General features: G+C 40.7%; 1 protein-coding gene across 7 annotated transcripts in view; it reads right to left on the bottom strand.

The window, feature by feature from the left end:
• The window catches only part of SMYD4 (SET and MYND domain containing 4), a 41,474-nt gene that overhangs the window by 4,973 nt on the left and 20,749 nt on the right, over nucleotides 1–15,752 (bottom strand). For 6 of the 7 annotated variants that reach the window (XM_075994265.1, XM_012740763.3, XM_012740766.3 and 3 more), the window contains 4 exons: nucleotides 14,231–15,392; nucleotides 2,891–3,073; nucleotides 2,273–2,436; nucleotides 655–787 (listed from right to left, as the gene is read on the bottom strand). In XM_075994265.1, coding sequence (XP_075850380.1) covers nucleotides 655–787; nucleotides 2,273–2,436; nucleotides 2,891–3,073; nucleotides 14,231–15,392 — 1,642 coding nt within the window. The remainder of the gene's footprint in view (nucleotides 1–654; nucleotides 788–2,272; nucleotides 2,437–2,890; nucleotides 3,074–14,230; nucleotides 15,393–15,752) is intronic. The other variant, XM_012740771.3, reaches the window with a different exon arrangement.

Raw genomic sequence — 15,752 nt, 5'->3', positions numbered from 1 at the left:
AGGCCTCACAACATTTACCCTGGAATTCCAACATCAGCTTTGCAACACAACCAACTCTATGTTCTACTTATGGTCAATTATTTCTCTTGACCCTGAAATCTAAGCTAAAGGTCAATTTTCATAAAGTAGGCTAAATAAATTCCCACAATGTCAAGCTCTAAGGTAGAGTTTTCAGGGACAATGGGGAATTCTACAACTCCCTTCCTGAAAAAAGCTGAATACTTACATCCGTTGGGCACATGACCAACTACTTTCTAGAAGAGACTGGCTCTGATGAGGGCAGAACCACCTTTCTAGAAGTTACGTCATTAGGCCCTGGAATTAAAATAAATGACACTGAACTTCTGGGATTGCATAAAGCTCATGGATGTCAGCGATAATCCTTGAGTGGCCAGGGGTACTTTAACTTAGTATCTGACACATAAGAAAACAACAGCTTAAATCATCTGTCCCTTTTCAAGGACAGCACAGGAACCGAGCTGGTTAGGGTTTGGTCTCATTGGCCTATATAGCCATCTTGTGGCTGGTATGGGGATAATTAAATTAAATTCTTCAATTTTTTTCAACCATTACTGAGAATCCTTGAGTCCAAGGTGTCCTCAGAATGAATAAAAGAGAAAGGGCTGGAGGACCAATGTAGGGAGCCAGTCTCACCTAGTTTACCATTTCTGAGAAGCTTCTGGGCCATGTCAACCTGCTGCTGAAGGTTCTGTAACCGAGAAACGAGGTGGTCCCTGCTCATGGATTCTGTGCAAGATCTGTTGCCACAGCTCAGCACGTCATCGCCCTGTGGAAGTCAGTTTTATCTTTATTCCTCTGTCAGAGTCAGTGCATGTGCTTATATTAAAGGATTGTGCGGTAGTTTCTGATCCCATGGGGGAAAGAGCCTCCTGCCATAAGACATACATCATAACCAGAGCCGACTAGATTTGGTTTGATAGCAGCAATTCTAATGAAGGCAGTAAGCTGATCCTGCCTGAGATTTAATTTTTTGGAATGGAAGTGGTATAGTCCACAATTTATTTCCATTTCTATAGCCCCTCTCTTTACTCTCTTTGGAGCCAGGACTTTGGATGACAAACACATTTCTAGTGATTACGAAAAAGTCATAGGAAAACAAATAGAAAAAGGTGCTAGGTGAGGTCTCCCCACATTTGACTTTGGGTTTGTGACTTCTGCTTTCTAACACAACCAGCTCTGCAGTCCACTAATGGTGTCCCTGAGAAGATTATACCCTTTGACAGAGGAGAAAAACCTATGAGGTGGACATTTGCTGTGTTTCCGATGCCAGTATCCATTTCCTCATTAGGTATCAGCAACCTAATTTCTCCTGAGGATCCTTTCTCACCCTCCCGTGGTCAGTGCCCTATAGCTGAGGGGGTGGCATGTGGCTCAGATGGCTGCAGGAAAACTGTGTGGCTCTGATTTTCCTCCAGCCAGTCAATGAAACACAGTTATCTTTTTGCCCAGACTGCTGTTAGAGTGGCACATGTCTTTACCGTCCTGGGCAGGAGGACAGGAGACAGCCATCTTGCCAGCACAGAGGGAAGTCTGTCTGAGGACGGGGCTGGCACAGAGAAAATGCAGTTGAGAGAGGCGGACAGAAAAACTGGGTCCTGGCCAGGCGAGGTAGCTCACACCTGTAATCCTAGCACTCTGGGAGGCCGAGGCGGGAGGGCTGCTTCAGCTCAGGAGTTCAAAACCAGCCTGAGCAAGAGTGAAACTCGATCTCTACTAAAAATAGAAAAAATTAGCTGGGCATGGTGGTGCATCCCTGTAGTCCCAGCTACTCAGGTGGCTGAAGCAGGAGGATCGCTTGAGCCCAGAAGTTTGAGGTTGCTGTGTGTGAGCCAGGCTGATGCCACGGCATCACCTGGACAACAGAGTGAGACTCTGTCTCAAAATAAATAAATAAATAAATAAATAAAGGGTCCTGGTGACATTATCTGAGCCCCTGGATCACGTTGCTTCTGAAGTAGCCTTACCCTGGGTCTTTTCAATGACTTACTTGAGCAAATAAAATTCAGTCTCCCCCTGACCCCCAAACCAGTTTAGGTGGGATCTTCTGTAATTTGCATGAGAAATATTAGTAAATCCTACCTTTTCCTGTGGTTCCTTTGGAGGGGTAACCAATGTGTAGGGATGACTGGCTAAAATGACAATGATATTACTGTTCTCGACACCTGTAAGTCCCTGATGGCTTCCTCCTAAAAATTTATCACCTCTGGGCTGGAAAACTGACCTCCAGAAAAAGTAGAGAAGAGGGATTTACCTGCATGGGTGCTCTGCAACTATTACAACAGAATGCTTCCCACCTGGGCCCTGCAGCCACTCTGTGTGCCTCAGTTTGACAAGCTGGACAGTTGCAGTCAAAGAAATACTGAGACCTCAGTTTCTGTTGCCTTTCGGCAACACCCATCCGGCTCTCATGAGGCCCTGGAGAGAGATCACACTCAGCTAATATTTAAAGCAAGAGAGAGTCAAACACTACTTAAAAACCTTCAGCTTAGCAGAGGGCCTGGACAATTATTTATCATGTGATAGCTTAACCTTTACTCAAACATCTGTGGAACTGGATACTAAAATAAGCTTCCAAGTTGCTGAGATAGGAAGAAAAAGAAGCCAAGAAGTTGTTCCTAGCTCATTTTCAGAATAGGAAGTTGACAGCGATTAAGCAGTGAGAGACATAATGTAGCCACAATAGGGTCCTAGTAAGAGGGTCTTTCTCTCTCTTTTTCTTTTTTTTTTTTCCGCCTAAGAATGGACTGCCTCTTCCAGGAAACAAACACTTGACAGGTGAAGTCACCTGCTCAGTGGATTGCTCATTCCTATCCACACTGCCCTTTTCTGCCCACGAAGGGCAGGACAGTAGTGACGAGAGATGGCTCACCATAACAGTGCAGAATCTCTTGCCCTTTTCCAATCTGCTGTGATGCCCGAATGGTGGCAACATTGCTAATGAAGGACACGCTGGTGTTGGGGCTGCAGGAGTGGTTCAGGAGGCTGACCACAGGGAAGATGCCGGTGGCAAGGCGCACCTGCCTGCTGTCAGTTATGATGTTCTCTTTAGATCCTGAAAGTGCAAGAGGAAAACGGAAAGATGTGTCAGGAGATGAGCTGGGCAGCTGGGCCTGAAGCCCATCTGAGTCATGGCTCCGCAGCCGGATCCAACGTAAATTAGATGGAACATGACTCACAGCAAGCTCTGGTCCCCAGGAAGCAAGGTGAATGTACACAGGAAAAGTCCACCAGAATCCTAAAACCTAACCACTGTGTCTCTATACCACAAAAAATCCAAAGATTAGAATTCATTAAAAAAACAAAAAAGAAATTATCAGCAGGGAGGTTTCTAGACAGGTAGCTTCACAGTGTTCAGGAGGGAGGACATAGAAACCACAGAAGTTGTTGAGATTATTTCCCAAAGACTTTTATGGCCCAAGTGCTTTTGTTTATCTGGTCTTTGGTTGGTTAATAGAACCAGTGACCTAGTTACTATGCCAAACTTTATATATTTAAGCGGACTTAAACACATTTTTTTTTTTATTTCGGCATATTATGGGGGTACAGATTTTAAGGTTTCAATAAATGCCCTTTCCCCCCTCCCCCCCACCTAAACACATTTTTTAAAAAAACAATACTCCTTATGTTCACCTGTTATTCTGCCCTTTGTCCCACCTTTAAGGGAAATCAATCAGCAGTTCTCACTGAAGAAAACTCTCTGGACTAGCTTTATTCAAGACAGTCTCAAGTCCCAAACAATCTCTTTGACACACAATTAGCCAGCAACTTAACTACTTGATTGAAAATTATTAGGAAGATAAAGGCCTCTAAGTAGCGATGGTTTCTGCACCCAAACTCATGCACTTACATTCATGTGTGAGTGCTTTATACCCATGTGCAGGCCTATTTGTTCTTATTTAAGACACATTTCTAACTAGCTTGGTTATTCAGTTTCTCAGGCCACAGTAGTCCAAATGCAGAGAACTAATAAGGGGAGAAGGTAAGAGACAGGTTTTTCTGACAATGGCAAAAGAGACAGGTGACAGACTGGGGAAGAAGGCAGAAAACTCATATAATAATATCAGCCTTAGGGTAAATGAAAACGCTAGTACCACTCAAGTTTTACTACACTTGCAATATTTCACTGAACCAGAGGCTCTAGACTGACAGCATGTCTGCATGGGGTTCTTTCTGAGACAGGGTCTCCCTCTGTTGCCCGGGTTAGAGTGCACTGACATCTTCATGGGTCATCATAGCTCACTACAACCTCAAACTCCTGGGTTCAAGGGATCCTCCTGTCTCAGCTGGGACCACAGGCATGTGCCATCATGCCTGGCTAACTTTTTAATTTTTTGTAGAGATGGAGTCTTGCTAGGCTGGTCTCGAACTCTAGCGATCAAGCGAACATCATGCCTCATCCTCCCAAAGTGCTGGGATTACAGGCATGAGCCACTGCTCCAGGCCTGTGTGGGTTTTTGTAATAGCCAAACATAGGAGTATGTACAGTACAGACAACCATGGACATCCAGAAAGAATAAGATTATATTTAGTAACCTCAGTTTAAGCATGAGGAAAATTGTATTTCCAACAAAATAGGCTGAAAGATGAAAGGTGTTGGTACTTAAAGGAAAACACTTAGTTATATGGAAAACTGGAAAATCATCAGATAATTATGGTATCACTGCATATATGCCAGGAATCTCAATAAACCATTCACCAAAGAAATAAGTAGTCTAGCTACAAATGTAATGAATAAAATATCATGAACTATCATGTGAAACTGTTCTATAAAGGAAAACATTAAATATAGGAATAATGTTGTCTCTCTGCAGACAATTCTATTATCTGTTGCTATGGAGGACAAGAATAGAACAAGTAAATGCAATTCACAGGGAAACCAAATGACTCAATTTTCGTCAATAATTCTACAAATTGTATTAAAATCTTTCGTCAGAGCTTCTCCTAAGTGCCTAACTGATTTTTGTTTCCTCTCCTTTCCCCCTTGTCCAATGCCTACCTTCTGGTATATGTGCTAATGAGCTGTGAAAATGCTAAAAGGTAGGCAGCAGGAAGGAGCAGTACAGGGCATGAACAATTTGTAGTCTGAATAATCAGCCTCTGCATAATTAAAAGTTGACTTGCATTCCCAACTACTGATAACTGGCAATCTATATTAGAACAGTTGCTAAAATTTTCCCAGAAAAAATTATCACAATACGGTGAGTAATGTCAGCTTTGTGAATTATTTATAGATTATCCTCTAACAGAAGCAGGCCCAGGAACTAAGTGGGGTGTTTATGTCAGAGTTGAATATCTCTCTAATTATTTCCAAAAAATTAAGTATTGATTTTTAAAACTTACTCAAATTTTGTATTAATCATCTATTAGCAGAGATAATAGAAAGTGAGAATATGTATGTACCTCATCAACCAAATTTAATGTTGACATTTGGTATTTAAAAAAAAAAAAAAGAGGGAGTGATTCTTTACCAAATGTATGCCTCAGTAATATCCCTAGTGCATTCAAAATGGGATTCAAGTAAAGAATGGGATTCAAGTAAAGAAAAGGATTCATTCACAATACTTCCAGAATATACTTACTCTGGTATGTATATTTTGTAAAATGAGACATTTGTATGTGTGTGAAGTAATCAAGGACCCAAACTAAAGGTGGATTCCTTGGTTGCTGAAAAGTGAAAGCAAAGGGCAATGAATGAACTGATGTGAAGCAACACAGAACCTTATTAAGCCTTGACATGACACATGAATCCAGAGAGAGATGAATGTGCCATCCCACTAAGATGGAACCACACATATCAAGGTCTAGGGTATCATCGGCGGCCAATTCTGTCCCTTGAGTTAAGTACCAGTGAGAGGTTTCTGAGGAACTTTGATTAAATAGGATTTATGCAAAGATAATAACATACATTTTTATAGGTTTTTGTCAAAGTTTATCCTAGTTAACACTTTAATCCTTCTTCTGTGCTACTAATGAAACAGCTGCTAATGAAATTCAATGAGAACACTAAATTGGGAGGTGTTGGAACCCCAAAGATATAATAAAAAGGAATATAACAAGATTAGAAATATGAGCAGACTAAAACAAAATTAGATTGAATTAAAAAATGAAAGTGAACATTGCTGGTGGGTATATAACTGGTACAACTTTCTTGGAGGGCAATTTTGCAAAATGTATCAAATGGCTTAAAAATGTTCACAGGAAAGTGTTCTTATCATTTGAATTAATTTCATTATTAAAAATCTAATTGAAACTACAAAAGGAATATATGGTAGTCAGAAAAACTTTAAAAGCTGAAAATTACAGAGAAAATGACAATCATTTATAACCCTACCAAGCAGATAGAACATTTTGTCTTTTACACCCTAACCTAAAACGCATATACTTAAAAAACAAACCAACAAAACAACTCTGCCAATGTGATAGGCAAAAAATGGCATTAAATTCCTAGAGAGAGGTTAGAGATCGACCATTTTTATTACTATTTTCATACAGAGCTTGGTCATGTGTACTTTTAAGAGCTTTACGGAGAAATTTAATCTACCATAAAATTCACCTTCGTTAAGTGTATAAATCAATGATTTTGGGGGGAGGAAATTTACATAGTTGGGTAACCATTACCACATCCAGTTTTAGAACATTTTCATCACTACACATATTTTTAAAAGTTGATTTTAAGACTTGTATAGTTGCTAGAGATGTTCCCTCATTTTGTCTTTCACATCTTCATTTTTGTTTATGAGGTTTTTTTTTTTTTTTTTGTGGGGGTGTTAAAACAACCACAGTTTTGTTTATTCACGACTCTGTATGCCAGCAATTTTGGCTGAGCTCAATTGAATATTTTTTTCTGCTGTTTTTTTGCCTGGGGATTACCCATGTGATTGCATTCATCTGGTACACGGTCTTTTATTATCAAGGAGGCTAGCCCAAGCCTGTTCACATGGCTGCCCTATCATTCCAAGAAGGTGACAGTGGAAGCAACTAGGGCTCTTAAAGCTGAAGTTACACAACATCACTCCTGCAGTCCATTTGTCAAAGCAAGTTACAGGGCTAGCTCAGATTCAAGGGAGGGGAAAGAGATTCCATCTCTCTTTTTTTTTTTTTTGAGACAGAGTCTCACTTTGTTGTCCAGGCTAGAGTGAGTGCCATGGCGTCAGCCTAGCTCACAGCAACCTCAAACTCCTGGGCTCAAGCGATCCTCCTGCCTCAGCCTCCCGAGTAGCTGGGACTACAGGCATGTGCCACCATGCCCGGCTAATTTTTTATATATATATATATATATCAGTTGGCCAATTAATTTCTTTCTATTTATAGTACAGGCGGGGTCTTGCTCTTGCTCAGGCTGGTTTTGAACTCCTGACCTCGAGCAATCCGCCCACCTCGGCCTCCCAGAGAGCTAGGATTACAGGCGTGAGCCACCGTGCCCAGCCAGAGATTCCATCTCTTGATGGGAGAGAAAGCAATGTCGAGTTGCAAAGAGGCAAACATATAGGGATAGGAGAAACTGTTGTGGTCATCTTTGCAAAAAGATGCTTTGAGGCTTACCCAGTCCCTCACTGTATGGATGAGAATACAGAGACACACAGTAATCACAAAATCAGGTCTTCTGCTTCCCATCCAATGTTGTCATTCTTCCAAGGACTTCTTTCACCTACATTCTCTATCTTCTTTACCCATTATGGTGCTTTTGATATTTGGTGCTTAGCTATCTTTTTTTTTTTTTTTTTTTTTTTGAGACAGAGTCTCACTTTGTTGCCCAGGCTAGAGTGAGTGCCGTGGCGTCAGCCTAGCTCACAGCAACCTCAATCTCCGGGGCTCAGCGATCCTCCTGCCTCAGCCTCCCGAGTAGCTGGGACTACAGGCATGCGCCACCATGCCCGGCTAATTTTTTGTATATATATATTTTTAGTTGGTCAATTAATTTCTTTCTATTTTTGGTAGAGACGGGGTCTCGCTCAGGCTGGTTTCGAACTCCTGACCTTGAGCAATCCACCCGCCTCAGCCTCCCAAAGTGCTAGGATTACAGGCGTGAGCCACCGCGCCCGGCCTTAGCTATCTTTTAATTAACTAAAATTTGGTATTATATAGTACTTTAAAAGGCTCTCCCACCCTAAAACTATATAAATGTTCACTTAGCTTTTTCTGGATATTTTACTTTTAATTTTTAAATATTTCACTTTTTTTTTTTTTTTTTTTTTTGAGACAGAGTCTCACTTTTGTTGCCCTGGCTAGAGTGAGTGCCGTGGCGTCAGCGTAGCTCACAGCAACCTCAAACTCCTGGGCTCAAGCAATCCTGCTGCCTCAGCCTCCCAAGTAGCTGGGACTACAGGCATGCGCCACCATGCCCGGCTAATTTTTTTTTTGTATATATATTTTTAGTTGGTCAATTAATTTCTTTCTATTTTTAGTAGAGACGGGGTCTCGCTCAGGATGGTTTCGAACTCCCAACCTCGAGCAATCCGCCCGCCTCGGCCTCCCAGAGTGCTAGGATTACAGGCTTGAGCCACCGCGCCCGGCCAAATATTTCACTTTTAATGATATGAAGAAAGAATCTAATACTTTTGGGAGGGGGGCTGCCATCAGTTCTATATTGTTTCTAATTATTGTAGCTTTAATGCTGGTATGAAATCTGATAGTATCATTACCCTTCAGTTCTCTAAAAAAACGGCTATTGTCACCCACTTATTCAAGATGAACTTTAAAACATTGTCAAGTTCCAAGAAAAACCCAATTGTGATGCTGAAATTGGATTAACGTGATTAGGTTAATGTAGGGAAACTGCCATTTTTATGGTGTTTGTTCAGTCTTTCTAATAAGAACATGGCACGGTTTGTGGTTATCTAAGCCTTTTATATGCCACCAAATTAAAATACCTTTGTATTTCTAGGAAAAACCCTACTTGGTCACATATTATTCCTTTGATAAACTGCTAGATGTAACATGGCAGTGAGTTATTTAGGGTTTCTACATCTATATTCACAAGTGAGACTGTCTATAGTCTTTTTCTTGGCTTTGTAAAATGAGTAAGAAAGAGTTCCAGGTTTCCCCATGCTGTGGAACAGTTTATACAGTATATAAACGATCTGTTCTTGAGAGAATTTTTTTCTGTTCTTTTCTTTTTTTAAATCATCGTTAAATCTGTTCAAGGTTTTAAAGAACTCACGTGGAAAAAAGTGGGTCCGGCTTGTTTTTATGGAAATATTTTGATAACTTAATTCTTCTACAATTACTGGTTTTTTGAAATGTCTTCCTCCTATTAGGACAATTTAGCAATGTGTGTTTCTAGAAAGCTGTCTATCTAATACAGTCAATTTTAATAGTCTAAAATTGCATTAATTTTTTAAAATTTAAAAATGAATTTACATTATTGGCTATATCCCCTTCATTGTTTCTAATTTTGTGGGTTTTTTTCCTAAATAGATTTAGGAAATAGATCTGTGAGGTCTTTGTCTGTATCAGGAGCCTGTAAACTGTAAACTGTGGGCGAAATCCTGCCTGCTGCCTGTTTTTGTATAAACTGTGGTCTAAGAATGGCTTTTACATTTTTATTTATTTATTTTTTTTTTGAGACAGAGTCTCACTTTGTTGCCCAGGTTAGAGTGAGTGCCGTGGCGTCAGCCTAGCTCACAGCAACCTCAAACTCCTGGGCTCAAGCAATCCTGCCTCAGCCTCCCAAGCAGCTGGGACTACAAGCATGCGCCACCATGCCCGGCTAATGTTTTCTACATATATTAGTTGGCCAATTAATTTCTTTCTATTTATGGTAGAGACGGGGTCTCGCTCTTGCTCAGGTTAGTTTCAAACTCCTGAGCTCAAACGATCCGCCCTCCTCGGCCTCGCAGAGAGCTAGGATTACAGGCGTGAGCCTCCGTGCCTGACCTGGCTTTTACATTTTTAAGTGGTTGAAAAAGAATCAAAAGAATAATTCTCATGATGTGAAAAATAAGAAATTTAAATTTCAGTGTCCATAATAAAGTTTTACTGAAATCCAGCCATGCTCATTAGTTTGTGTATTGTCTATGGCTGCTTTCATGCTACGATGGCAGAGTTGAACAGGTGCAGTAAGAGACCATATGGACTGCAAGGCCTAAATATTCACTATCTGGTTCTTCACAGAAAAAGTTTGTGAGCCCTGATCAATAGGAAACAAGTTTTGATAGGTATATCTATTAAATCCCCTAGTTTATTATGTTATCTTGGTTTTTAGATACTTAATATATTTGATGAGTCAAAGAGTGGTATATTAAAATTTCTCGCAATAATGGAGTTTTTGCCAGTTTCTCCTTGTATATGTACCCATTTTGTCTCATAGATACAATCTCATTGATATTTCTTGCCCAAATGCTGTCATTTTGTTACAGGAATCACTTTGTAAACAGAATATAGTTGGATATTAATTTTTTTATTTCATTTTTAGCAACTCTAATAGGAGGGTTTAGTCCATTTATATTTACTATTATAGACTCATTTTTATTATTCTATCTTTTGCTTTGTGAGCTGTTTTTTATAAAAAGTTTTTTTCCCTAGAGTTATGGGAAAAGTATACAACCCATTTTAAAATTTTCTTGTTTTTCTCTTTTTTCTTTGAGACAGAGTCTCGATCTGTTGCCTGGGCTAGAGTGCCGCCTCACTTTGTTGCCCAGGTTAGAGTGAGTGCCATGGCGTCAGCCTAGCTCACAGCAACCTCAAACTTCTGGGCTCAAGCAATCTTACTGACTCAATCTCTCAAGTAGCTCGGACTATAGGCATGCACCACCATGCCCAGCTAATTTTTTCTATTTTTAGCTGCTCAGCTAATATTTTTCTATTTTTAGTAGAGACAGGGTCTGGCTCTTGCTTAGGCTGGTCTCGAACTCCTGACCTCAAGTGATCTTCCTGCCTTGGCCTCTCAGAGTGCTAGGATTACAGGAGTGAGCCACTGTGTCCGGCCTAAAATTTTCTAATGTAACGTTACCACTGTGTGATTAAGTGTTTTTAATTAAAAAAATTCAGGAAAGACCGGGCACGGTGGCTCATGAGTTAGGTTGATGCCACGGCACTCTAGCCCGAGCAACAGAGTAAGACTCTGACAAAAAAAAAAAAAAATTCAGGAAAGTTCAAAGAAGAAAGTAGCAGTCACTCATATTTCCACTTTCACAATAAATCATCATTAAGATTTTTTTTTTTTTTGAGACAGGGTCTTACTCTCTCTACTGGGCTAGACGGCAGTATTGCCATCATAGCTCACTGCAACCTCAAACTCCATGGGTCAAGTGATCCTCCTGCTCCAGCCTTGCGAGTACCTGGGACTACAAGTACATGCCACCATGCCTGGCTAATTTTTACATATTTTGTAGAGATGGGGTCTCGCTCTTGCTCAGGTTGGTCTCAAACTCCTGGCCTCCAAAGTGCTAGTATCGTAGGTGTGAGCTACTGCTAAGATTTTAGTATTTTTGTTTCTACTGTTTTTTTCTGTGTATATTTTAAAAACATCATATAAATAAATTATGCATAAAATAGAACCTTATCGTTAAAGTCAAAGTCCCCAGTTCTTTTTCTATTATCCCAAGTAGTATTATGCTATGTATATCTATTCTTCTAGTTTTTTTTTTTTTTTTTTTTTTTTGAGACCGAGTCTCACTTTGTTGCCCAGGCTAGAGTGAGTGCCATGGCGTCAGCCTAGCTCACAGCAACCTCAAACTCCTGGGCTCAAGCAATCCTCCTGCCTCAGCCTCCCGAGTAGCTGGGACTACAGGCATGCGCCACCATGCCCGGCTAATTTTTTTTTTCTATATATATTACTTGGCCAATTAATTTCTTTCTATTTATAGTTGAGACGGTGTCTCCCTCTTGCTCAGGCTGGTTTTGAACTCCTGACCTGGAGCAATCCACCCGCCTCAGCCTCCCAGAGTGCTAGGATTACAGGCGTGAGCCACCGCACCTGGCCTATTCTTCTAGTTTTTATTAGCCACAGAATATACAAATATTCCTATACATACTCTTACTAACCAAAAATTTACTCTTAACAAATTGTGAAAAATTTTATTCATAATTTGCTATGAAAAATAAGAACTGATTATAATAAAATTTCATGCACATGAAGCGAAAACATTTAGGCTAATTATGATGTTTACCCACTGTTAAGGGTTAGGCCAACGGAGGAAAGTGAATGTAAAACCCCAACTTCTTTTTTTTTTTCTTAGCACACATCACACCTGGGAAAAACCCCAACTTCTTTTGACCACAGGCTCTGTCATTCTGCATCAGAAATTCAGCTTGAGTTAGTGGTCACTGCTATTATTTACTGGGACAATAGTTTCTCCAGTCTCCACAGCTACTGAGATGTCTGCATGTTTTTTAGGTGTCATATTAAGTAGTTTAAAGGCAAGACATATAATAGAATCAAGAGCTGGTAACTTTCTGTCATTTAATCTGGAAGCCCCATATATTATTTTTTTATATTGAGAAAAAACAAAATGAGTATTTTTTTAAAGCATAAGTGAATGTACCCAAGGGAAAACACAATTCTGGAAAACACTCAACAGATATATTTTAGAATGCAGCAATGGCCCAAAGAGGCAAAAGAAGGCAAGAGAAGAAAACAGAGACTAACCTGAAATGTGATTTAGTGGCATCACTGATGGAACCAGGCCAGTGCTAATTTTAGAGGTTCTGTGTGCTTTAGGGTGGGGAGGAGACTCTTGCCCCAAAACACCTCGTGAGATACCTATATACTACCATATAATCTGGCAGTTGAATTAAAGTTAACCACAAAAATACACACAAAAATAGGCTGACAAATTCCAGATTACCTAATGTGAGAAAATCAACAGGCAAATTTATATAGTTAAGCCACATTTAATATCAACCTATCTATAAATTCTAGGTTTATCCAACACCAAGTTTCCTCTCTCACTCAAGTTAACTAGAAAAACTGAGAAAAGTATAATGAATGGACTGAATTAAAAGACATTTTCTGCTAAAATGGAGATTATACAATAAAAAAACGGCAAATGCCATTTCTTTTCTAATAACAGTTGTATCTGTTGTCAGTACAGTTGTCAGTACAGTATTGTCAATATAATACTGTACCTGTTGTCAGTACAGTCATATTGGAGACGTCACTCATGATGTTGGGCATATCCAGCCTCCCTACTATCTAGCGTAAACAGCGTTATCTGCAGAACCCAGTCCAGGAAAGCAGCGCTAGGCTGGCTGATCTGTGTCTGCAGGTGGCCGCTTGACGGCTGGCCACCTGATCACAGGACAAACCATACAGAGGCTGGTCAAAAGCTTACGATGTAGTATGGTGTGAAAAGCTGTGCTGGGTCAGATTCCTCTCTTGGAAAGTTACACACAAGAAAGAGAAAAATCTGTCAACTGGAAAGAGAAGAGAGAGTAGTTGAATACGTTAAAAGTCTGATATCTTACTCAATAACTATTTTTTCTGCAGTCTGGTTTAACCATTGTTTCTACCCTTCTTAAGGGAAAAAACTACTTAGCTTTCTCTGGTTTCCTGTGCATGTATCCTTATAACAAACTTGCTGTTATTGAGATAGTTTTCCCTCACAATCACAAAACCTCTGTAATATAGATTTTAAATTTTTAAAGATTTTAAATTTTTTTTTTTTTTTGAGACAGAGTTTTGCTTTGTTGCCTAGGCTAGAGTGAGTGCCGTGGCGTCAGCCTAGCTCACAGCAACCTCAAACTCCTGGGCTCAAGCAATCCTTCTGCCTCAGCTTCCCAAGTAGCTGGGACTACAGGGATGCGCCACCATGCCCGGCTAATTTTTTTTATATGTATTAGTTGGCCAATTAATTTCTTTCTATTTATAGTAGAGACAGGGTCTCACTCTTGCTCAGGCTGGTTTCGAACTCCTGACCTTGAGCAATCCGCCCGCCTCAGCCTCCCAGAGAGCTAGGATTACAGGTGTGCGCCACCGCGCCTGGCAGATTTTAAATTTTTAAAGAACTTTTACAAACACAACTCTGTAAAGTTAGGTGGATGAAACTACCCATTTTACAGATGAGAAAACTGAGGCAAAGTGGGATCAAATAATTTACGGTTACATAGTTTTTCAGCGGCATAATAGTGATGATAGAAGAGAGCTGTGTTTTCCCATTAGCTCACCGATTTGTTTGAATGCTCCCGTTTCCCTCTGCAGTTCTTTCTCCCCAAACATCAGCTATATCAAGAACATATTGTAAAGCAGAAAAATAGGTTTCCCTCTTACCTATATGCTGTATGGTAGTTATTGCCTGGGCATTACATTGCAGCTGTAACATGTGTCGCAGCATGGCCACTCCCCAAATATCCAAATCTGAACAGAACTCAGGAGTCACCGCTGCTTTCAGCTTAGAGGATTCCAGATTTGTTGTGAGTGCCTGTAAACTGGCTGCTTCTAGCTGCCTGCACAGTGCAGAAACACTTAGAGCACAGAGGAATTTGTGCTCTGGGCTATGGTTTTCAGTATGGGGCAAAAGGTTGAAGACAGCATAATAATTGTTTTCATACTTCCCATTAACATCACATCCAGGAATTGGGGTCTGTACTATATTGCCATTTTCCTCACTCTCCCCCTGGCCATAATTAAGTGTCTTGACCATATTCTTGCTTTCAGGTAAATAGATGTCCTTGTGACTAGTCTCATCACAGAGCTTCCTTATGATCTCGCCCGCATCCTCAAATCTAGCTAAAAGAGTCAATCTCAGGGCAATGTGGCAAAAGACACCCAGTGTGAGCAGCAGTCCCCCTAGAGAACACTCTATCCTATGGTAGAGCTCCCAGGCCTGCTGCATACACTCTTGGCTGCAATACTTGGCATAGCTGCATCCATCACAAGGAACTGTGGCCAAAGTGTGCTTCAAACATTGGTGACAGTAGAGGTCCCCATTGGTAACTCTGGTGCTCCACTTGCTGTCTAAGGCCTGATGCAGTGGTTGCACTTCTCCGGGGTTAAGGACACTCACAAAAGCAGCTTCCTTTACCAGGAGTTCTCCTGGGAGAATATCTTTTGTGGCAATCAGATAGCGGCCTTTTAAAGGGTCGGTGCATAAGGTGACAGATGATGATGCGCTGGAAATTTGTTCATTCTCTTCCCTTAGGTCCATGTCCTCAAAGGCTTTAGCTAGAGCTGCTGGGAAGGTTTCTGTGAGATTCTTCTTTTCTTGTATCTTCATTTTCAGATGATGGAGGTTTCTCTGTAGACTCTGAAAGGGGGAATCTGCTAGGGCTGGTTTGGCAGTGAAGTTACTTTCTAGATCACTGATGGTCTGGCTTGCCTCCTGTAGTCTCCCCATGGTCACCAGACATTCTGCCTTACGCAGCATTATCTTGGGTTGTAATCTTTCTGGATACCCATGTGTCTGTGCTTTGATAATATCTTTAAGACATGTCTGAAAACAGAAAGGAAATCCCAAAATTACCCTCAGTCCCTACTCTTCAATGTCTACTGAAAATGTTTCCAAAAATCTACGTTAAGGAAAGTTAAGGATTATTAAAAATGGAACAAGAACAATCACATGTTCATTTAAATCATATTCTACTGTGTGATCTTTTAATTGATTAGTAATACTTGCTGAGGACATTATTTTTTTTTTTTGAGACAGAGTCTCACTTTGTTGCCCAGGCTAGAGTGAGTGCCGTGGCGTCAGCCTAGCTCACAGCAACCTCAAACTCCTGGGCTCGAGTGATCCTTCTGCCTCAGCCTCCCGAGTAGCTGGGACTACAGGCATGCGCCACCATGCCCGGCTAAT

The sequence above is a fragment of the Microcebus murinus genome, chromosome 18, assembly GCF_040939455.1.
Source record: "Microcebus murinus isolate Inina chromosome 18, M.murinus_Inina_mat1.0, whole genome shotgun sequence".
NCBI lineage: Eukaryota > Metazoa > Chordata > Mammalia > Primates > Cheirogaleidae > Microcebus > Microcebus murinus.
The sequence above is the reverse complement of the archived record's forward strand: the minus strand, read 5'-3'. Positions and strand labels throughout refer to the sequence as shown.